At 33.0% G+C, this 25484-nt stretch overlaps 1 protein-coding gene across 1 annotated transcript in view; it reads right to left on the bottom strand.

Annotated features, from left to right (window-relative positions):
• The window catches only part of LOC129224768 (homeobox protein orthopedia-like), a 130745-nt gene that overhangs the window by 59432 nt on the left and 45829 nt on the right, over nucleotides 1-25484 (bottom strand). Inside the window, exon 2 of the mRNA XM_054859316.1 lies at nucleotides 14233-14546. Within this exon, the coding sequence (XP_054715291.1) occupies nucleotides 14233-14546 (314 nt within the window). The remainder of the gene's footprint in view (nucleotides 1-14232; nucleotides 14547-25484) is intronic.

Here is a 25484-nt window from a genome sequence, read left to right as displayed (position 1 = left end):
AATAAATGAAAAACGAGGAGTAGTGATATATACACACCAATAAAGCTATGTTTATAGTGCGGTGGGTGACAACTTGCGCAGTCAGTAATGAGAGCGAGAAATTCGCTTTTCTCTAAAATTCGTTGCTCCTGAAAAATTCACGTTATAGCCATTTCGCGTAAATCGGATCGCGTTGTAGCGGGAGTCAACTATATATATATATTATATTTATAATGTGTGTATGAAGCACATTTTATTAGATAAGCAGATTATTTTAGCACAGCTTTATGTTTATGTCCGATTACATTACACTGTTGGCAGATGCTATCTTTTTCTTCTTTTGGTCAACATTGTGTACAAAAATATTTGTCCTTTTATTTATCATTGTCATTTTAACATAGAAAATGGGGGGAGAAAATGGGACGGGGGGGAGAAAAGATCAAAAAAAGCAATTATGTTAGGTTATTCAGGTGAACCTAATTTCAATTTGAAATGAAATGGATTTCCTCTCACATTTATTTATTAAGGTATTTTCAACATTTAAAGAAGGTGGCTTCCAATGAAACATCTCTCACTTTTCAACGTTAAAAGTGTGTCAATAATGGATCAGCTTTATTTGTTTGAACGTAAGCAATTTTAAACAGTTTTTATTTTTGATATTGTTGGTATTTTTAAAAAAACATGAAACGGATTTTATATGGGCATTTAACCTCATAAGAATGTTTGGAACATTTGAGTAATTTATTATTCACAGTAATAAATACTATTTAATTCATTATAAAAAAACATTTCTGAAAGGGAGGGAAAGTCTTCGGGAATCCTGCACACATAGTAACTGCTAATAACCGAACTTAGGACTTTCGGGCCCCCGGAGTACGGATTTAGCGATCACATACTCTGCATGTATTTGGAGAGTACTAGATGGCGATCGGCTACGAACCTGGATCCTTCGATCAAGAGTCAGGTGCCCTATCCACTAAGCTGCTCCCGGCATCGAAACGTCGAGAAAACAACCTAACATGGCACAAAAGTTTTAAACTAAATTGCAAACTTTTTCTCCTTTAAATGCTACTATGGTATTTGTATAAACAAAACCAAAAAGGTTCATCATGTACCTTTTTTTTTTCAAGTTTCGAGGAAGTTTTCAACTTTTGTCTGGAACGATAATTGTGTTATTACTTGTAAAGAGAAAAAAAAATCCATATTCATTTACAAACTATCACAACCTTACTGACAAAACTAGAGTTAAGAGAATTATTAAAAGCACTCTTTTGTTTAAAAAAGAACAGATTTTTTTTTTTTTTTTTTTTTTGAAAACTTTCAACTTTATTTAACTGTACGCATATGCACAGATATTAAATAGTCAAACAAGTAACAAAATAGATTTCAAAAGGTGTCTTTCAGTAATTTGATCGCTTTTAGTTAAAGACTATTTTGGTAAAATATTTGGGAAAGATTGAGGTTGATGAAGTGTCAGAAGAGAATTCCGCAAGTGATGTACAAAAGATCGAAACCATTGTTTGAAGTTTAAAGAAAGATAAAAATAAATAAATAAATAAACGAGCTGATGTGTGCCGCACATGACTTCCTTTTACTCCAATTTAATGTCATTTTCCCATTATTGGTAATTTTAATGTGATTCAATAGTTTACTTTCCAAATATCACCAAAAGTGGTCAAATTAAAACCAGACTTTAAAAAAATCGCCAAATTTGCCGCCAAGTTGGCGAAAAAACTTGACGACCAAAAGACAGGCGATATATTGCCAAGTGTCCGCCAAATTGTAACATCACTTGAATTTACATCGAAATTAACAATGATTTCCTCCCAAAAAGGGGCAAAAGACCCCCTTAAAAACACCCGAATGCAACCAAACGGGTAGGTGCACAACTAGACCCCACTAGGAGTCTATGTATCAAATTTCAACTTTCTAGGACATACCGTTTTTGAGTTATGCGACATACATACGCACATACGTACATACAGACGTCACGAGAAAACTCATTGTAACTAACTCGGGAATCGTCAAAATGGATATTTCGCGTGTCTATACGTTCTTAGGCACTTATTCACCTGTGGTCGAGTCGTAAAAAGAAGGAAAAAAAACTCAACATTCATTCGGGGGTGAGCAAAATGGTAATTAAGGTCGATTTTTGAGTGAATTTTTTTTTTTCGCGAACACAATACTTCCTATTTTGTAAAAGGAAGAAAAACAATTCAATTTGGCAAAGTGAGTTTGAATGTTGTGCATCGTGTAAGTATAAAAACAGTAAAAAAAGGACTATAGGGTTCAAAATTATAGTCTTCGTGTTTGTTAATTCAATGTTTGGCGCAAAGTTGTGATCATCAAACTAAAACTTTTCTTTGAAAAACATGACTAACGATCTAAAAAATAATTGTAAATGCAAAGTGCTTTATTGCAAACCAAAGCAAGAGAAACGCTTCATTCTTATCTAAAAAATATATAATGGTGTCTAGTGACGTGCGAATTAGACGGCATTAATGTTTGTTAGCTCTATAATATACATAAATCAGTCTCTTATCCACTAGATTTTTAAGAAATAGTGAAATTTTCCTAATAACTTAAATTTAAATGAGTTTTCGTAAAAGGAAGATACTTTCCTTTAGTGTTTTACAGCAGATGATGATGAATCTTTTAATGAAGTCATGCTACAGTTAACGTCATTAAACTTCTGCCGTCTCATTTCGAAACCATTTAAGTTTCCACAAACAAAGTGACAAAGAGCAATTTTAAAGTTATATTTAAACGAAAAAAATAATCTGTATTTTCTTACAAAACTCTAAAAAGGAAATTCCCGTTTATTTTTTCGTGTTTTAATGCGTATATGTAAGATGATAGTGTTCGAGGGGGGTTGAGAACATCGTTTTAGAAAACAAAACCTTTCCTTATTAAAATTCGCAAAACGTGTGCAGGTGAAAAATTTGAAACCTCATTTCCTTTTTTTTTTTTTTTTTAAATATTTTCAACTCTCCATTTTCTTGGACGCATAACTCTATCTCAAAAACCATTTCTACTCAGCAACGCATTTTGGGTTTTGCTATTGGCAGGGGATTTGCCGTTAATGAAGAAAAATTAACGCTCCTTCCCTCCAAAAAAAATTATAATCAAAATAAGAAACACAAAAAGGGGGAAAAAAATCCTCGCATAGGAGGAGCAGAAGCGGTGACTGTTTTGTAAGAAAAGAAGACGGAAAGACAACCGGGGCAAAACTCATTTTTCTCTCAATCCTTCTCGCGAGGAGGGAAAAATAAAAAAAAGTTTCTCTTTAAAAGGGAAAAAGTTCTTTTATTTTTCCTCTTCTTTTCCCTCCCTGATGGAGGAATAATTTGGAAGAGATTGTGCAAATGCTTCGGATGGTTGCAGTTCTCTCAACATCTTAATCAATTCCTGACTTCGGATTCGTCTTTTCCGGGGAGGAGGGGAGGGGAGACATTAGTGGATGGGGATTCGACTCACAAGATACTTTTAGAAGGTAAAGAGGAAAATAAAAAAGGTATTTTTCGAAACTTTCAGCTGCGTTTTATAAATTATTAAAAGCGAAATTAGTTGACTATAGGTTTTTAAAATAGAACTTGTTCTTAATAATGAATTAATTTCTCACGTACATGTTAACTATAAAATACATATAAAAGTATTATATACAAAGAGATTACTTTGGAAAAATAAATAATTTAAATGAATGGCGATGGATTTAAGAATAAAAAGAGAGAGAGAGAGAAAGAGATAATGGTGTGTGTGCGATGAATGAATCATTTTAAAATGAGAGGTGTTATATTAAGAGCGAAGTTTTTTAAGAGCAACGTTTTTTTACAGCAAATAGCTTGTATTGATGAAATACAGGGTGTTTATAAAACATTGCACCGATAAAGACATTTAATTAAAAAAAAATACTTCACCTTTAACCGTTAATTCTTTTGTTAGTTTTATCCTTATGTCAAAAGGTTTTTCTTTTTTTTTTTTTTTTTCACATTGTTATATACTTTTACTTGTGCACTTTTTGTAATTGGTTCCGGTAAAATTAGAAAATTTTCAACTTTACGTCAGACAGCAGCACAACCACAATTCGCCTTCTTAGAGGTAAGAGTTTGATCCCCCCACGGAATATTTGGGTTTTTATTGAAAAAATAGTGTAAATTTAATGTTAATCGACTTCAAACCACCTTTTCATCTGGTGAGTCCCCATCCCCACATACTCCAAGGCGAGTTCGTACAAACATTTTTTTTTCCAACTGTTTACATGGATATAAACTGTCACAAAAAGATTGACAATATGTGTTAAAACCAAAGGTTCTGGGGATTCACTCCAAACACCTTTGGAATTTTTTTCTTTCATGTCTGACATTTTCAGTTCTCGATTCCGAAATCACTTTCATGCCTTTGGCTAATCTACAGTGCTAAAAAAAGTCCTGAAATTTTAGGGTAAAAGTTACTGGCATGTTGCCTAAATTTTACTGCAAAATTCTATTTTACTGTATTAAGGGGGTCCGGGACACAAAACCCTCAAATTTTGCAATTTTTTTTTATAATTTGAAAAATTGCTCCGTTTTTTTCTGCTTAAGAGGACGTTTGAATCTTGTTTCTACCTTAAATAGAACGAAAGTTATAGTTATTTTTGTTGCATGCATCTAACGAATGTGTACATAACTTTGAAACTTTAAACGCGTTTTTCTCCATGATGCAATTTTTCCCGATTTCTTGCATTCAAACTCTTATAAGTCAGGAACCGATAGAGATAAAGTAATGAAACTTGGAGCATATCTTTTCCAAGCAATTTACTTTAATTTTTATTCGGCGAATTTGAAAAAAACGTTTACTGCAAAAATTATGATTTTTTTAAAAAAAAGTATCTTTGAATTTTTCTTCAAATATTTTTTATTTTTTATTGAATCAATATTTTTAAAATCGACGAATAAAAATTAAAGCTTAGATATTTGTGCGTACTTTTTTGAAAAAAAAATGAAAATTGACCAACAATATTTTGAGTTATAGCAATTTAAAGCAACCCCATTTTTTTGAAAAAAACTAATTAAATTTAAATAAAAAAATAATTTTTTTTCATATTTATGTTATGATTTTGCTTATTAATAAATGATGAATCAGTTCAAAAAATTTCAAAACTCTAAAGTACATAATAAAAAATTTTTCAAAATGTGTCCCGGACCCCCTTAAGAATAAATGAGATTGAAAAAACGCAAAATGCGAGCAGCAGGTTCGATCTCAGGGCTTTCGTATTGGCAAACGGCTTCGCTGACCACTATACCAGTTAGGTCACATCGAGTGAGGGGAAATACGGTGTTATCAGCTTGGAACTGTTGAGTCACGTTTTGTATCAATTGGCGCTGCAATCTTTTTTTTTTTTCGGTACAATTTACTGTACTGTAATTTTTTTCTGTACTGTAAACACTCCATTTTACAGAAATATTTGTCATAAAAGTTTCCTGAATTTTTAACAGTGCATATTATTAAAACCTTTGCGCGTCTGCTTGTCTGTGTGTCTGCGTATCTGTAACCCTATCTTCCTCAATAGAGTTGGGGAGCAAAGAGAGCAGGAGGTGGAGCCTCTAATATTGTACTAAGGGGAAAAAAATAGTTGAGACAGGGATCAAAATAAAAAAAAAAAGAATGATGCAATAATCTTCCATCCTTTTTTTTAAATAAATTTTTTCATCACAGCAGGACTTCCTAAAGCACAATATAATAAAAATTACTCGAAATCTTGTGTTAATATGGTTAAGAATTCAAAAAAATTAGGTTTCAAAATAAACTGATATAATAATTTTTTGAATAACTTTCCAGCTTTTTAGTATCAAATCAATGAAAACCAAATTCAGAAATACGCTTCAACATTAAAAATTCGTGAAATATTCTTAAAACTTTAATTTTTAGTTAATTAAATTTGTTAAAATTATGATTTCCCGTCAGTTCAGAATATGATTTAAAAAAAAAAAATGTTTTTATACACATTTAATACTCCTCTCCATTTGAGATAAACTGCGTTTTCCAATTTTATCTTTTGTCAATAATTTATAACAAATATATTGCATAGCCTCCTATATTTCTCGGTTCGAATTTTCAGAATTGTCAGCATACGCTTAATTTCTCTTTATATTGTTTCAAATTTTGAAGCTTATGTTTTTTTTCCTACTTAGTGCAAGTTATCATGGACTTTTAGAGGGTCACAGATCTGGATGAAATTATGGATTTAGATGTATTCAAAATGGTTTGAGTGCATAGGTTCTAGTTCGGCTGTAACGAGTATTCAAAGCTATGATTTATCTCCAGAAAAACAATGGTTTTTTCTTTGAAAAACTTTTTTTCCTCCTTTTCTTGCTATTGCATTCCAGTATGAGTCAACTGAATACACTCACAATGTAAAATAATTTATATTCCTATTCCCTGCGTTGTCCTGACCAGAGACGCCAAATGTGTTAAGAGGGTATATATTGCATCAAAGCTACAAATTCCAAAAAAAAAAAAAAAAAAAAAACGTTTGTGCCATACCGGAGTTAAACAAGTAAATTTAGGTCCTCCTTGCAGCAAAATTAGTGAGCATATCTAGTGAGCATTGTTCATTCCATTACGATTTTAATCACAAACATGACTATTATGTCCAAGACATGTCCTAATTTGAAAATTTAACTACAAGTTTATTAGTCTTCTTAACTTTGAAAGGTTTCTCTTAAGAATACTTATCAAATGAAATCAATCTATATAAATATATAAATGCATTTTCCATAAAAAAAGGTAAAAAACACTATTTTTATAAATTCTCCCAAAATCGTTTAGAATGGGCATGTGTGGTTTAGATTAGTAACCCCTCTTTTGAAGAAGACCTTGCGCAATGAACGCACACACCATTTTCAAATGCACTTTCACTTCTCTACTGCTGGGGGAGAAAAAGAAAGAAACTTGCTTCACCCTTAGACCATTATTTGCGTATTTTGCTAAACATTGCATTCTACCCCATAGTCATCTCTAAAATGATTTTCTTTCCTTATAATCCCATGCATTATGCCTGAAATTGAATAAATACTGAAAAAGCACATATTTAACTTTAATGCAGAAGAGATTATGACTTATGAGGCTGTAGTTTCCAGCGTATAAAAGTAGTACAATTCGATTACTGTAGCATTGTAAAAAAGAAAAAAAAATCGGACCTGTAAAATAAGCAAACATCTATATCCTATAACCTCCACAACTGTAGTTTAGACCTCTTTTCTGGGAACAGCGAAAAGCATCAACTGTTGGAAAACAAGTTCCGTCATTCTCCGCAAATCTCAGATGCATGATTTGGATTTTTTTAAAAAATTTGAATTTTAAGATCTTGAATTCAAATTATGTCTTTCGCAATCAGGAATTGCGATAGGACCCTACTCGTTGGATTTCTACTAATAGCTTTTATCTCAACCATAACTTGAATCCAAGATGTCAAAATTCGAATGAATGCCAGGGACTGGATGCTGGATGTTATATGCTGGATACTGTTTTCGCGTAAGAAGGATTGTGTCAAGTCGAGAAGGTCGTTTATAAATAATTTGATTCTACGGTACATGTACGCCTGCATTGTAAGGATAGGAAAATGAAATCGAAGGACGGATGTCATTTAACGAAAACAATAAGCAATTCGTGATTGCTTAAAAAGAAAAAAAAATTTACATTAGGAAGTACCGTCCTATTGGGTGATTTTACCAGTTTAAAAAAAAAAAAAAAGAAACCTCTATATAGATTGAACTTCGATTTCAACCCTTTCTCACTTGCAAATAACGATTAAATTCAAACGTTGCAGCTGTCATGTAAACGGATCTAATCAAGTACTATGGGACTGAGAGCGCAGAGTTAACTAGATCTGACACATTTATGATTCCGTTATCATTATTATTTTGAAACTGTTGCGAGATGTTATACTACTCAAACGCATCTATTTTTTAAAACCCTTACTGCTCCGGGCATTGTCTAGCATCCACTGACAAGGCATGGCAACCAAAGCGATCTGCCATATTCGCAGAGCCCAATCATCCACATACCGAGAGTGAACAGGTTCTCGTATAAATTTCATTAACCGACCCTCCAGGCTGTCAAAAGGCTGCACTCTATTAGTTAACAAAGTGTCCGCCACCCTGCGATTTAAATCACAGGCTCCATGGCAACGTCAACCGTCCTAGGCGGCGGGAGAGGAGGGGGTGTCAAGCGACGGGTATTCATTACTCTTCGGTGGCCAGAAAATCCCGAGGTCCCGAAATGTCCCGATTTGTGACGAAGGGATGTGTTCCCTAATGGGTAGTCCATGTTCCTTCCCGATCGCCTGTCACTGTGCCGAGGAAAGTCCCCCGAGTATAGGACGTCCCCTCCAGTGTCATTCGTCCTATTTTTTCCCCTCGTTCCGAATATCCTGGTGTAAAGTGTGAAGGTGGTTTCGCTCGGGCGCCTTTGTGTTTGTGTTCCTCGTTTTTAATTCATATCCGACTCGCTCTAAGTGCACTAATGGACAACGCCTGTTTTTACGGTTTTTAAGGGTGGTTTGACCGTAGAATGAGGGGGGGACTCGTGTTTCTGAAAAGGTCGTTAAAATAACATCTAGTTTTTGCTCGTGGTATTTTATTCTGCTCTTTTAATGCCTAACATTGAAACAGGAACTGTAAAAGAAGTAGAAATGGGTCATTTGCAAAATGATAGGACAGCGAGACCCATAAAAATTTCAGTAGTCAGACAGAATTAAGTTTCACAATCATTTTTATTCCTCCTCGCATTTTAGGATTGGTTACAATTTAGGATGTTTTTGAATTGTCGTCTTTTATAAAGATGGTTGAAATTAAATATGAAACAAATAGACGAAAAACTTGAAATTGTATGGAATTCTTTGAAAAAAAAAAAGTTTTTTTTATTTTCAAATCGGGTTTTGCATTGTTTGAGTTTCCAAAGAAACTATTTGTAGTAATCCTTTAAATTTTAAGATAATTACTTTAACTAAATTACAGCTTAAAACCGAATCGTTAAACATGGCGCCTCAAAGTAGTAATGCTTGCTGCGAATTTTAATTATTATTTTCTGAAGTAGAAGAGTAATTGATTTCTCTACCTTTGTGTGATAATGTAGTGTGAGGATTTCTTACGAACAGCACATATGGAAATTTTCTCCACTCTTTCCCGTAAAGAAATAAAAGAAAGATCACATTTACCAAAGAAAAAATGAGCATTTGAAAAAAATTGAAAAATGTACCTGCATGAAGCCGTGATAGTATGGATAATATTCCAGTAAACATTTTAAAATAAAATTTGCCCTTTAAAATATTATTTATTTTTAATTTAATTTTAAACGCAACAAAATTACTGAAATCTTCAATATACAGTAAGATATATTCCAAAAACGTTCTATTCTTTGAAAAAAAAATATCTAAAAATGCAAAACGAAGCATCATTTGTACTGTTAATTTTCAGTGACTAATTAATTAATTTATTTTTTTGAGAGGAGGAAATTTAACAAAACCCTGAATCCCACCCTTCTTAGTTACTTGAAAATGTTTGACTTTTGACTTATCGCACATACTGAACAAAATTCAATGATCAAGTTTAAAGTGACAGCCATTAGCCACCCACCATGTGCTGAGTCAACGCTGTTGTAGGTATCCCATACAATTCAACTGAACTGGCCAAGGAGTAGAGATAACGGCTTCAAAGAAGACCTTTGATGAACAACCAATTCCTGTAATTTTCCGAGCCGTCGTTATCTGTAAACCCTTCCACATGTGGTTTCAACATGTAAATATTAATCTGCAATAATCACCTTTAGTGATGTCTTCTGAGAAGGGAAAGAAAGCTTACAACTTCCGACTGTATGTTTGTTGACCCAGTAGGGGATAAATCCAATTCCGGGTTCGTTTCCCAGAGTTTTGATAAGTGATTTGAGCCGCAAAATACAGCTTTTGATCCGCCTTTGCAATTTTAACTGCCCGAGTCTTGCTTAAATAGTGTTTTGGTTCCTATACATTTGGTTTCGTGTCATAAAAGAAGAAAAACTGCTGAAGTAATCTACTCTTATCCAAAATTAAGAAATCTTTCTGTAGAAAATATTATAATAGATGTGTGTCGTATGTGTGTGTTCCTTGTACAAAGCCAGTTTACGTCCGATCTTTGCCAAATTCGGCATAGAGTTCCTTTGATGCTCAGAAATTCACATGAGAGGTTCTTAGGGAAAGTTTCACCAGAAAATCCTTGGAACGGAATGTTTACGCATATTAACAACAATGATTGAACTTTTGGAATTTAAAAAAAAAAAAAAAAACAGAGAGATCTAAGTTTGAATTTTGAGGCGTGAAATTGCTCTTTTCTACACGTTGACGGGAAATTTTACAAATTTTTTTTATATTTTATTTAAGCCCGATTGTTGAATATGCGTCAACTTTTATTTTCAAGGTAGACTTTGCAACGCAGCTACTGATAACTATAAAAACCATTTAAAGAGAACTATTAACATGATTCGAAGTTATATCGCCAATTGGGGTCACTTTTATCAAATTGCTCTCAACCTCTCAGGTTCTACGACACCTTAGACATGGACATGAGCTCACGCCCTCACTTAATTACAAGTATTGCAATCAGATACGGTAAGTTAGGATAGCTAAAACTGGTTATTAAATATAAATCTTAGCAATTTCACACACTAAATTTAATATTACTACATATAACATTATTTTTAACATATTATTATTGGAACATATGGTATCTATGCAATAAAGAAATAGATACAATTTATTTGAGATTATCTAGGATCTTAGTGAGTTTGGCTTTAAACCTCGCCCCCCTCCTCCCCCTTCGCCCATACCTACCACTTTCAAGCCATTAATGAGAGGGTTGGCACTATTAGATGTAACCACAAAGTTAAGTAAATTACAGTTGGTTTCACTTTTCAATTTCATTTTTTATACACTTGCGCCACCCTTGAAAATCTTGTACGCCCCTTAGGGAGACGAGCTCCCCCAAGTTGAAAACCACTGCTTTAAATCACGGGAGAAATGTGATGTAAAATAATTTAATTTTATAAAAGTAGTGTGACTTTGAACATAAGAGAAAGAAAGAAAACCGAACAAAAGATGCTTCTAAGCTGTTTAAAAATCCCCCCTCCTTTTTTTTCCCATAGCGTTACAATATTTCTATAATTTATTATATTGCGTAGAATATTGCTATTTAGGGCATAAGAGAACTTCAACTCAGCCTTCAAGAGTTGCTTCTACACAGTAACTTCAGAAATATATTTTGCACAATACAACGAACTGTATATTCAGTGTCGACAACTTATTTTCAGAAATAAAAACTAGCAAATCGATATTACAGGGGTCGTCGCTTATATGTATCATGTTTGTTGCAAAGAGTTTCGATTCCATAAAGCGGCTAAATCAATAAATCCGTATTTTTGTTCTGTTTTTGACAATTTGATTCATTAAAGCGGTTGATTGAATTAACCACTGATTCAATTAACCGGAATCCACTGTATAATCTTGCCAGCAGACTGCAACACTGGGCCTTCTAGTTTCTTTTGAAGCGGAATATACTAAAGTCTTGGGGGGTGGGGGGTCAAGTTAAGCCGTATGGTACAAAGTTACCCATCGATGTTTTGTGTTGGATATTTTACCATTATCGATCTTCAATTTGTAAATAGAAAAGCCATTATCGAAAAAAAAACTTGAATTAATTATGTTCATGAGAATTTGATAGTTATAAAATTGAAACAAATTGGAATACCTGTCCTTTTCTCAAAAGAGCTTAGTTAGTAAGCGAAAAAAATCTAGTCTGTGAACATAAATTATTAAGTCCTGAAGTATATTTATTTTTCCCCGTAAATTGCTGAATAAAGTTAGATAAAAATTATAATATCTGTGTTTACTGCACATCACCCTCAGTGGTACCTGTTTTAAGTTGTTGTATTTATTTGTATAGTTTTGAAAATATTTTCCCTTTCAAATGCGTGTATGTTAAGTAATTGTTCTTAAAACTTAATTTGAACTTAAATATTCATTTAAAAAATAATAGAACTCTAACTAAAAGAAAAACAACATAAAAATATTGAAACGTTAAACTGCACGGATTGTTCAGAGCTCTTATTACACTAGTGAAGTTTTTAATTTTATTTTGACAGTTGAAAAGTATCAACTGAAAATTTATGAGCACTAACTTTTTATACGGGCCCTAGGTCCCCTTAGTTTCATTTAGGGAAATTTTCTCCTTTGAAAAATCATTCCAACAGAAAAGGTTTGACATTAGTACGACCAATATTCACCGAGCTATGAAATACAGCGTTTTGTGACTTATACCATCAAAAACACTTTTTTTGGATTAAATATAGCGGAAAACAAGGGTTTAAAATTATATGTGTGCATATAGTGTGATTTTTCAAATTGTTCGAGGTTTTGAAGTAAGCTTTTGTGTATCATAGCATAACATTTGCATTTATTTTGGAACAGCAATGAAAAATATAAATACTTATTTTATTTACTTCGATAACCTGACATTCCTCTGAAAGGGCGATAACTTCCAATCTCATCTTTTGTATGGTCCCTTAAAACTTTAATCTGGAATATCTCCTTGAGTTTTGGTCGCACAAATGTCAAGTTTTTTGTGTCAGTAATAGTTTTGAATGAAGATTATTTCTCTAAATATTAGTTAGAGGACCTCGGGTCCGTATAAAAAAGCACATTTTGTATTTTTTGGCTCATTTCTATTTTTGATTCAAACTTATGATACCTTAACTCTGCATATGATTTTGAGCATTTTTGCAATTGGAAGTATACATACAGGGCGAAAATAAAGGTCCTGCAGGTTAAAACGGAACACCCTGTATACTTATTAAATGCATAAAATACGATGTTTTTCAGAAACATCAATGTTTCATAAAGCGATTTGCTCAATTCGATTTATTATTTTTATTGATATTTTTTCGGTCATCGATGTTTTGTCAATGATGTCGGAGTTCTTATACATACCCATGCATCAGGTCACTAGCACAGCTAGAAAACCTTCTATGGGGAGGGTTTTTTTTGATCAAAATACTTTCTGGGGAGAGGGTTTTTTCATCAAAAATTCTTTCTGCGGGGGGGGGATTTTTGATCAGAAATAATTTCTGGGGAGGGGATTTTTGATCAGAAATACTTTCTTGGGGGGGGGGGAGGGTTCTTGATCAAAACAGTCCTTTCATATGCTTCTACAACTGTATTAAAATACGCATTTATGTTAAAAGCAATGCCTCTGGGGTGGTGTTTTTATACCACCGCCCCATTCGCTACGCCATTGCATCGAAGTCGTAAACAGACTTTTAGTTCGGAAGGAATTTTATCCTTAGAAAATTTAAATGGTAAATCAGATTTGAGTTCATTCTTATATTCTATTAACTTTCGTTACAATAGATTAGTTAAATCGAGGGGGAGGGGTAAACCAAAATGCCATACATAATAAATGTTCTCAATAACTATCATAAAAATGAGTACTGCAGATAAAGTACTGAGTTTATACATTTTTTCAGTAATACTAATTTCATCTTTCAAATAAACTTGAATAAATAAAAACAAACAACATATATATTTTTTCACCACAAATAAATAAATAAATAATGGGAAGCATTTCTTTGGAAGAAAATGTCGGCGGGGGTTTGAACCCCATAAACCATCTCCTTGCGTATATATATATATATATATATATATATATATATATATATATATATATATATATATACACACACACGTGATGAAGAAAATACCGTTACGTTTAGCAGACAGGCGTTTACTGTCTGCTCTCAAACTCCGCGACTAGCAGCTGCGAACGGTTTCAATTGAAAAAGGGGTGATGTTTTAAGGAAGCATACTCCCCGATGCATTCGGTTTTTGCTTACTCGTTACTTCCTTCGTGCTATAACCCCTGTTTTAATAAAGTCAGCAGAGACCTGACGCATGCGCAATTTCGAGTAAGGTTTTGCGTTAAAATGTCGGACAGTAGCTAGTTAGTCTTCCCAATTGTCATTTTGCATTCGCTTTACAACTTATCTCGTCATACCGACACAGATCACGTTATTCAGCTGTTTACAAAGGTCATAAGCGTAAAGAAGAATAATGCATACTAGCATATAAGAAAGTTAAAATGTTACTGGCAACATGGATGCCAGTAACTTTTGCAGTAAAATTTCAGGATTTTTTTACACAGTGTAAGTTATACCAGTACACCAACATGTAAGAAAATATCGTCCACCAACCTGAACCCTGGATTCTGTGAGCCCTATCCGCATGGCCAGCTCCTCCCTCATGAATATGTCGGGGTAGTGGGTCTTGGAGAAGCTCCTCTCGAGTTCCTGGAGCTGAGCCGGCGTGAACCGGGTCCGGTGCCGCTTCTGTTTGACAGGTTTCTCGTTGCCGGATCCGCCGCCACCGCCGCCTTCTACTCCAGCGTTCTGGCCGTGGTTGCCGCCGTGTAGGGTGTCCAGCACCTGCAGACCGCCGCTGCCTCCCGTCTCGCCGCCGTTGCTCTTCACCAGTCCCGAATCCTCCTTGCCGCCTAAAAGGGAGAAGGCTGTGCATGTTTATAGACGCAAGTAACGGGAGCCGAAGAATGCAAAGTAAAACTTGAATATACGAGGGCTGTTCATCATGTAATAAGACCAAATTTATAAAAAAATACAAAACAGCTTTCATCGTTAAAGTTTATATGTTTTTTTTTTTTTTAAGCATACCTTCTGCCAGACTAAATGCATTTATTCCATCGTTCTCTCCGCTTCTTAAAAACTTGTGAACGTTAAGTTTGTGAGAGCTTACTCAAAACCGCCTCCGCAGAGCTTAGACATGCTTTGTTGCTTTCAAAATGTTTGCCTCGTAATGGTTTCTTTAGTTAAGGAAACAGTCAGAAATCACTGACGTAAAATAATTCTGTTATTCCCCTTGATGATAATAGCAGCAGTCAGCAGTGTTAATCATGTCTCTGTGAAGGTTGTTCCTCACGTTCAATATCTTCCACATTTTGCCTGCCTTCTTTCAAAACTTTATGCCAGCAAAAAGTACTGACTCTAAACGTTGCATCCTTCATCGTTGCAAACTTCACGTCTCATATCAAAGACCTCCGCTGCTGATTTTTGCAGACGAAAACAAACTTTAATCGCGTAACTGTGTTTCAACGACGCTTCCGTTTTGACAACTGGCTGCGACTTGTAGGCGCCCGCCAACAGGCTTCAATTCAATTACGTGATACTCAGGAACATGAGTCTGTACGTGACAACTATCGATCGCTTTTGTTAATACAGGCAACAGACATTTTTCATGCCAAAGAGATTAACATTCCGATGAGTGGTTTCGCGGCAGTAAAATTAGACTTATTACTTATTGAACAGCCTACGTAGATGTACGAGGGTCGATCCAAAAGTTAAGTTCCCTTCAAATTTACAAAAAAAAAAAAAAAAAAAAAAAAAAAAAAAAAAAAAAAAAAACAGCAGTCTGTTTTCATTGAAATTTACATCGTTGGAAAGAAAAAACGTTTCTTTATTTTTATTCATAATCGCCATCTTTTTCTGTGCATTATTGTCGACGGAGCCCTAACTTCTCTATCGAGTGTCACAGAATTCCACCGCTAACCAGCTGAGCAAGCGTTTCACCCTTTTTTGACTTCGATGTTTAAGGAACGTTGGCCATAAAAGTGTTCCTTAAACTTACGAGTAGGAAACAAGTGGTAATCACTAGACTCGAGCTCAGGACTGCAAGAAGAATGGAGCATGACAGTCAACAAACCACTCCGTTCTTGATTGCAGTGACGCTTGCTCAACGGGTTGGCGGTGGAATTCTGTGGCACTCTAAGCAGAAGTTAGGGCACCGTCGACAATGATGCACAGAAAAAGATGGCGAATATAAATAAAAATAGAGAAACGTTTTTTTTTTTTTTTTTTTTTTTTCAACGATGTAAATTTCAATGAGAATAGACAGTGCTGTATATTTGTAAAATTGATGAGAACCTTACTTTTAGATCAACCCTCTTATACGATTTTTTTCAATGAGTGAAAATGTTCCTTGATATTCTTTAGAGGAGTGAAACATACGAAAATAGTAAAGAACATCAGAGTGATCAATTCCAAAAAAAAAAAAGCATTCAGCATGCAGTCCGTGGCATTCATTTGAATTTCGCCATCTTGGATTCAAATTATGTTTTTCACAATCACGAATTGCGATAGGACTCTATTCGTTGGGTTTCTTGTTTTACAAAGGAATGAAAATTTTGAAGAAATTCATATCACGGTTAGTGATTTTCTATATTAGGTAATACGACGCATATATATAGAAAAAGAAATGGTAATTAGGATGCGGTAATTAAAGATATAGATATTGTGACCAACTTGCGCTCGCACACTTATCATAAAGATTATATTTACAGCACATAACGTTATGGTATTTTTATTTCTTAACAATCTTAAATTATGGGAATAAGTAATCTGGAAATTTTGTATTTAGATGAAGTTTTGCTTTTTACGTTCATCTATGTGTGCATTTTTCCTGAAAAGACATGATTTTACCTCCCCCCCCCCCCAAAAAAAACAATTTTTAATATAAAATCTGCTTGAGTTAGGCAGTGAAAAAAAAAAAAAAAAAAACCGTAAATTATAAACGATTTGACGACGAAAGTTTCTTTAAATAGATATTAAAAACAATGAGCTAGACTTTGATCGACGTCGTCATAGCAATCTGAAAAATCAAAGGAACATCAACTACGGTCAAGTGAAGGTAAATAAGCTATTCGTGATTGCTCAAAGACAAAAAAAAAACTTTTTTTTATATACGAAAAGTAGGGAAACGCATGAATAAATAAATAAGTATAGCAATCGGAAGTGAGACATTGTTTTAGACGCAAGAACTATTTGCCCTCGTGCCTCCATTATCAAGACATAAGGTCTTAAAGTCTATTGAAACTTTAAGAAAAGGTTTCAAATCTAAAGACGTGGTGGAAAACTGAATGTATCTATTTCTCGCCTATCAATGTATCTTTTTTCCCTAAGTTTCAGATCTAAAACGTTTCATTAGGACTTGAGAACATTTTTGAGAACTTTCATTAGGAATTGTAATTTAATTCCTCATATAAATAATAGCCGATGATCGAGTAACACGCGTGTTTCAACAATGAAACTCGCGCCACGGCATTATAATTTGAAAATATGTTTTGGTAATGTTTAACATGTAGAGAAAGGCTTTATTGTAACAAGGTCGAACTTGATCCGGTAACTTAACTGTTTTACTGGTAAGACTTTCATTTTTGGAAAACGAAGAAACCAAAACAATCAACGCTATCTACTGGGGTTTAGGGTTAATCCACTGGAGTTAGGGTTACAATTGCAACTATCAAACTATCACCTAACAGCCAGTGGCTGCGTTCAAATGCAGAAGCAATTTTCACCCGTCATACCTTGACGGACGAGTTTTGTAGTTGAAGAAATAATTGCATAAAATACAAATTCTAGTTAAAATATGTAGTACTTCTTAGTTTGTCCCCTCAGCAACGAATTTTTTCTCTGAATGTAACTTCAGACGATGTAAATTACGTCGAATAAAAATAACGTAATCAATTTTTATTCACATCTGTGAGCAACTTCAGAACGTAATGGTTTTAAATGTGTGAAGTTTTATACAATCACACAAAGTGTTTTTACTTATTAATACACTTGGACAGTTATCGTGGTTTAGTCATAGTATCCATTCTTTTTCTTATTTTGTATTAGTGTTGGTTAAATAAGATCCATATGTGTATAAGAGCAGGCACGCTTACTCAGAAAATGAAAAAAAAAAAAAAAAACGGTAAAAACTTTTTTTTTTTAAGTAATTTTCACATTAATTTAATAATATAAAACTTAAATTTATTTCCAACGTAAAATATTCAAAGAATCATTCAAGCAATAATTTAGACATTAAGTTTGTGTACTAAAATCTGTTTTACTAAAATGCTTTATAATTGATGCTCTGAATACAAACTTATAAAAAAGATTCAAATTCTAAACTATTAACCAATGAGAATTCTTAGCAGAGAAGTAATGTAAACTTTGTTTTGCTATCAGAACAATAGAAATTGGAAGAGAAAAACTATGATTATATAGAGTTTAAAATAAATTCTTTTTGAAGCATAACTCTTATCTACCATAACTTTAATATCAAAAATAATTACTGCACTTAAATTATTAAAATTTGATTGATTTCTCTACAGCGAAACATTTTTTGTTTCTTTAATATTGCATTGGAGAAAGCAAATTTTGAAACAATATTCCCAACCTATTTCGATTTTTTTCAAGTATTATTTTAAACTGTTTTAATCATCAAATTGATATTAATGAAACTCCTGGTTAATATTCTGATTCAATTCTCAATAAATTGTATTAAGTACAAAATTAGATTAATTTTTTTGTACAATTCTTGTATTAATCGACTTTTACTACAGCATAATTAGCAACAATGTAAAACTTAGTGCCCGAAATGCGATTTTAAAATCCTTAAGCACAAGACATTTCATGAAGACTTCCTTCTTATTCCAACTCCCACTGTTCGAATCGATCGCAAGTTGATGTCTTTTTCTTTCTCCGTCTCTCTCTCTCTCTTTCTCGATTGCAAAGGAAGTACATTGTACGTATCTTCCTCCTGAAGTTTTATGGTTACATTTATATTATATGCAACTTGGTTAAAAACATTTCATTAATACTCACTGAGAAAAGAAAAGCAACTGAGAGAAATAATAATTTTTTAAGAAATAATGAAAAAAGCTTAGACTTAGATGGGAAGGGTCAAAATAAGCATTGAAAGACATATTGCTTTTAACCACTAGTGCAGCCCGAAAAACCTTCTTGAGGGGTTTTTTGATCAAAAATACCTTCTAGAATGGGTTTTTTTTTAATCAAAAACACCTTCTGGGTTCTTTTAATCAAAAATACCTTCTGGAGTGAATTTTTGATCAAAAATACTTTCTGAATGGGTTTTTTTGATCAAAAATACCTTCTAGAGGTTTTTTTTGTTGATCAAAACAGTCCTATCATATGTTTAATTACTGTATTAGAATATGCATTTATGTTAAAACCAATGACTCTGCGGGGGGGGGGGGGGGCGTTCCCTTTCTCTGCGTTACTGCTTTTAAATTTTACTTATTTTTCAACCTTCTCTGTCCAGGCGTTAACTTTCCGAGGGTCCCTAATCTGGGCAAGTCACTACTGTGATAGGAACAGGGAACCCTCGGGTGTGATGTGATGTCCCGACGTCACCTGTAGGAGACAATAAACATCACAAACAAAAAATGCAAATAAGCAGCTTCCTTTAACTACCCGTCAATAAAATCTCTCATTATGATATTACTAAAAGTTTTAGCAGTGAATCGGTGTCTCTGTTGATGTTACCAATGCCGTCAAAAAGGATGGCCTTCCCTGGTCGAGGACCGACCATTGCCCGGCCGCGGTTGACAGCTTCACACGCAATTGCTTTAAAATTAACAGCAAAAGATACTGGCATAATTAAAGGAGTTTTACATAAGTGTTCGAAAACGGGTGCTACCCAGGTTTCTAAAGGAAGGAACAGATGTCGGTGCTCAAAAAATGTTCTCAAATTCGTTCTAAAAAATGTCAAAAAAGTGGGCTAGATCAAGTAGGTAAGTGGATTAAAAGTATTCTCAGAAATGTTTCGTGAAAGTTGTTCCAAAATATGTGCATCAAAGTGTTTTAGAAAAGGGGACAAGTTTTTGTCTTCAAAAAGTATCCCAAGATTTGCAGCGTCACAGAAACTGAGGAGACGATCGTTTAAAAAAAAAATTATAAAAAGATAACCTATCTATTAACCGGATAAGCTTTGGAGGGAATATCGCTTTTCTTTTACATCAATCACGCTAATCCACCACATTATACTAAGGGTGTCCTAAAATTTCGCAAACTCTTGCAAATAATTGAAATTTTACTTTGCCAAGTAATAACGAAAAAAAAACAGCAACAAATTTGTTCTAAATGCTAAAATTTCCACTTTTAGCAAGTGTTTATGAACTTTAAAGACAACCTAGTACTGAATTATTTTAATTTTATTATTAGAAAGCGCACATTTAATGAGCTTCAGAAAAAAAGGTTTCTAAAGCCTAGTTCTTAAAATAAAAAAAACGTTTAGTTTAAAGCTAGGGAAGCGCTCAATGGCCGATTCATCGGCAGAAAAAATATTCTTTAAAATGATTTTTTAAAAGTATACCTTCAACAAGAAACTATGAGTGTGGTAAAGACATTTATGAACAATAAATAAATAATATAAGTAAACTTCAGTACAGAATGTACTATGAAAGTGTACAGAGTAAAAATAAAACAATTTCGTTTAGAAAGTGCGTAAAACTGAATTAAATTGTAAAGAATCTCCCTCACAACTGATAATCACATGACACTAAATATGAATAATTAAATTCCAGGACTTTTAAGTTGGAATGCTAAAAACATGAGTAAAAACATTCCCCTCCCTCCTCTCCAACTACATATTTGCAAAAATAAAAAGGACTTTTAATCCATATCAAGTCAATATTTATCCCACCCTACGCCCCTCCCCTACTCTTTTCACATCACCTGTCTTGCAGGAAACTTCTTATTATCAGAGCCCGATCATTCTGATATTGGACATAGAGCACAGTTCTGCTTCAGGGCCCCCTATAGGACCCAACCAAGGTATTTGCAGACACTGGGCATGAAATTCATTTTGCGCCCCCCCCCCCCCCCCACCCAATCCCGCTTATTCTATAAAATGAAGCAATAAAATATTTCGATACTTGCGTATTAACACAGTCATGCTACATTTGGTTGAACCTCATCTCACAATATACTATACCTATAGGTACATTAAAAAAGTGTAAGAGACATACTAGTATATGATAATTATAAAAGATGTGGTTAAATTTTCCCTTTGCAGCAAACCGTGAATATCAAAATTATCTATGATATAACTTTTAAGAGTAAATACAGACTAAACCTGGAGTGGTTTTGGGATTTGCAAATGACATCAAATTTTTAAGAGGTATTTTTCTCAACAAATAAAAGATTTTTTTTCTAGTCTTGGCATTTGCAGAAATATCAATGATATCATTGTACTCTAGATTCTGAGTGAAATCATCATGTATTTTTGATGATTATGATAAATTAAGGAGATCTTGGGCCCCTCCTGAAATCTAAGAGGAGGGGCCTGTGCCCCTCACGCCCCTGAGGTAATCAGGATCTGCTTATTATTGGGTCATTCTCCGGAAAACTTAACTTTTGAGCGCAAATATTTTTCAATTTCGACACCTTTGTTTTCTTTTTTTAATTCTTACATTAAAGTGTTACCACAAGAAGTAAACATAAACAATGGCCCAGCTAAGTTCTAATAATTTCACTCATGAACTAAAAAAAAAAATCCCTTGTTCACGGAAATAAAGAAAAAAGAAAACCTTTTAACATTTAAAAATCGAGACCAATTAAATATCAAAGTAATAATTTTATTAATTGGGCACACAATCAGCTATTTTAATGATAAGTGGGAATATAATATTAAGCTACCTTAATTAATTAAAGAACGGCTTAATTAGTTGTTTCAAATGTATGTTAAGAAATAGTATTTAGTAAATTTGAGGATATACTGGCAATTTATAATTTTGGTAGAAATGCCTATTATTGATGTATTTTCCCTCCATCTGTTATTTTCACCTCAGAAATAAATGACATTGATAAGGTCTGTCACGGAGGTAAGCACTTTTCCATTAATAAAGGCCTAATAAATACAATTCTCATGGAATTTTTTTTCTTCGTTGCTACAGTCTGCACATGTTAAGCATATGAAAACGTGTTCACTTCTTTTTTTTTTTACATTAATTTACATCCCTGAAATTTAAGTTCACCGTTGTGAGAAGTCCGAATAACCACACTAAGGTTTTAAAGCAAAATCTATCTTCTTGTTTTTCGACAAAAATCTCACAACTTCAACTATGCCTGAAAATAAACAAGGGGGCTCCCTTGTATCATGGAAAATAAAATTTGATGTCATTACTGCCACGTGTTAATGAGGAATAGCGTTTTGTGTTTAGGTAACGGAGGTGAGAATTTATTGTGTGACATGACTCCTTGTCCTTCTAAAACAAACTAAAACACAATATTGAAAAATTAAATGTACTTAAACAATTAGTATGAGGCACTTTTGAAAGGAATAATAAATAAATAAGTATACTTTAAATTAAATAAGTTATTACGCAACATAAACAGTCACACAAGTGTGACATGCCACGTAGATGAGAATTGACATGTTGTAAACCAAAAATATACTAAAATAAAAATTATTATTAAAAACTTGTTGGTAGGTTGAAATAGATATATTTTTGATTAAATTAAAAATCATTGTTAAATGAATTGTTCCTTAAAGTTTTTACCGTAAGAGGCGTGTGACAGAAAAGTTACACTTTTTGAAGAATGACCCTATTATGTTATTAAAGTTATTTCTATTTATCTTTTGAAGAGCAGAAATGTCACAGAAATCAATAAATGTGTATATGATCACACTGCAACCTCCCCTTAACTTTCTCGAACGAAAAAGAAAAAGCGTCCTATTGTTTTTGCTTTATTTTTTAAAGAAAAACAGAATCATTTCCCAATTTTATGTTATGATACCCTCACCCCAGTTTTTAATGGCACAACATTTTTAGTTTGCAGTTACTTTGTTTTTTGTATGCATGTGGTTACATCATACATTTTACAACTTACTTTTTAAATTATTAAATTTTTGATTCAAAAAAATTTTATATTAAATATTTTTTGATTTTCAAAAGACTTTTATGCGTACTTTGTTATGATTATTATTATTTTACAAATTGATGGTTGAAGTGATATTATTATTTTTTTTTAACTTTCCTATTTTGAATAAATATATACACATGTACAATATTGCAAATTTTCATGTTTCGATACTTTTCCTCTTCAGAATAGTGCTTTTAGATAATTTTATGTTTTCTTACAAAAAATAAAAGTCTTATACTAGATAACTAATAAATTTAAATTAAAAGTGTTACTGACCACAGGGTTTATCCCCATGATATTTTTTAAAATTTTCGTGTCGATTTAACGTTATGTAATTTTATTAAGAATAACGTGAAAATTGACTCAAAGAAATTGTATGAAACTATAATACAATATGTTTGGAAAATTAGAAAAAGGAGAAAAATATACCGTGTTGGGCGAAAATAAACTATTAACGACTGGTGGTACCCGCACGGCTTTGCCCGTAATAGAAAAATTAAAAGGTCTTTTGGTTCGCCTGTATATTTACAAATAATGTATGGTGAATTTTCTCGCCAATTGGCCTGTGCCGATGTTACGGTTCCACGTTATGATAATTTCGTAATTTACTCGTCATTTTATGATATTTTTGTTCTTAAAATTTTAATAGAAAATGAACCACATTGAATTTTCAAAAAATCGCTTCCAGGTGCATACCCCCATGCTACAAACTAACTTTGTGCCAAATTTCATGAAAATCGGCCCCCATCCTACAGACTTCCCCCCAGACAGAGAGACTTTCAACTTTATTATTAGTAAAGATTTCTCAAGTCAATATAAAAAAGAAAAAAGTGACGGAGAAGTTGGTAGCATTAAAAATAATCGTTAAGATCATTTATCGGCTCTGCCGATTAATTGGTCGATTATCAAGTGCCGATTAATCGGTAATCGACCACTTTGCTTACCTGCGCATCCCAGTTTTAAACACTTAAACCAGGCTGTCAATATCAGATACATTAAGAAAAAATATCTGACCGTCAGTCTTATACATCTTGAGAAATCATCGAGGAAAGAGAATTAGACAAAGTTATTCTGTGTTATTAGTTTTTAGACGTACTCCTAAATATACTAAATCTACCATAGACCAATCTTTGAAATGCAACTCAATGGGAGGTGGAAAACACATTTCCATCAATGTATAAACAAATAACAAAAGTGGGTATAAAAGAAAAGTTTTCTTATTAATGTGTCATTTTAACATAATTTGTCAATAGATTTACATCATTTATACAGTATGTTACGAAAAGAAAAACATTATCAGTAATACTAGAAAATAAAATAAATCAACAGAATCACGCTCTGAAACCGAACACTGTTTCAACTTGTCAAAAATAAAAACATAATATTAAATATTTTATATTTTCTTATAATTACAAAGAACAAAATTTTTTATTTAAAATATTAGAAGGTACTTAGAAAGAAATTCTTTAATGAAATCTCCCGAAAAGCGAGTCTAATAGCTCATAAAACCTTACTTTTCTAAGCAATGGGGTTGTTTCCTTCAGTCAAAAGTACTACTTTTAGTTACTGAAATTGATAGAATGAGTAAAAAAAAAAAAAAATAACATGAACCCAGTAAATACTTTCATTTTCCCAACAGTTATTTTTTAATTAATTTTTTTAAATGTTCGATTTTAAAAGCAAGGCGTGGTCATTATGACGTCACAAATGATGCACTTTGCCGCATCTTTCTACTACGTTTCCACGTTATGATAATCCAGCAGCGAATTAAAATTGCACTCTACGTTTGCTATCAACTATATCGTTGCCAATACACGTGAGTAAAGATACGAATTAAATATTTTTCTCCGTGAATGGCAACACTGAATGACATTTCATCATTTGTGATGTCAGACGACAGAAACGTAAACAATGAAAGCGCACCGATTTAAGTAATTTTTTAAAAATATTAAGCTTGAACAAATTATTTAAAAAATGGTCAGATCCTATATTTTTAAGCATGCTCTTTCAGAAAAAAATACTTTTAAAATTTTGGAAACGAACCCATTATATTTTTCTCTCAAACTTTTTAAAGAGAAAATAAAGTGTGTGTGTGTGTGTGTGAGAGAGAGAGAGAGATGTCATGGTGGGGGGAGGGGGGGGGGATTAAGAAATTACAAATGTAAAATAGTGTAAGGATTTTTTTTTTAATTTTGTACTTCACATTCCTTAGATTTTGCTCGAATAAATTTAGTTAATCAAAAAAGGAATGTTACGTGTAGCGAAATTGCTACACAGCTTAAATACGTACAGAACAATTTAAGTGATATACAAATGGAAACTTCAAGGAAATGAGTCAGTTATGTAAATTAAATAATGTTTGTGAGAGTCTTATATAACTCTTCACAAGGTTCAAAACTAGGATGTTAACTTTATAGGCGTTAGTGGCATCCATAACTTTTTGGTTTCACATGCCAAAATGCCCTACACAGATATAATTTTTAAATGGTTTAAGTAGCTTAAACAAAGTTCTCTACATAATGCCTTAGATAGTCTGCGTAGTATATAAAGCTAGTAAAAAAGTGACGGTTGGACGTAAAATTGTAATCGTCAAATTACTATTATATTGTTATTATTATTATAATTCACAGCTTGGCGTAAAAAGGACGACTAGAGGTTAAATAGCAAAACTTAGTTTATTAATATATTTTAGGTATTGCAGATTTCTGTTCAACATTCATAGCAAA

Source organism: Uloborus diversus, chromosome 6 (genome assembly GCF_026930045.1).
Source record: "Uloborus diversus isolate 005 chromosome 6, Udiv.v.3.1, whole genome shotgun sequence".
Lineage (NCBI taxonomy): Eukaryota > Metazoa > Arthropoda > Arachnida > Araneae > Uloboridae > Uloborus > Uloborus diversus.
This window is presented reverse-complemented; position numbering and strand designations above follow the sequence as displayed.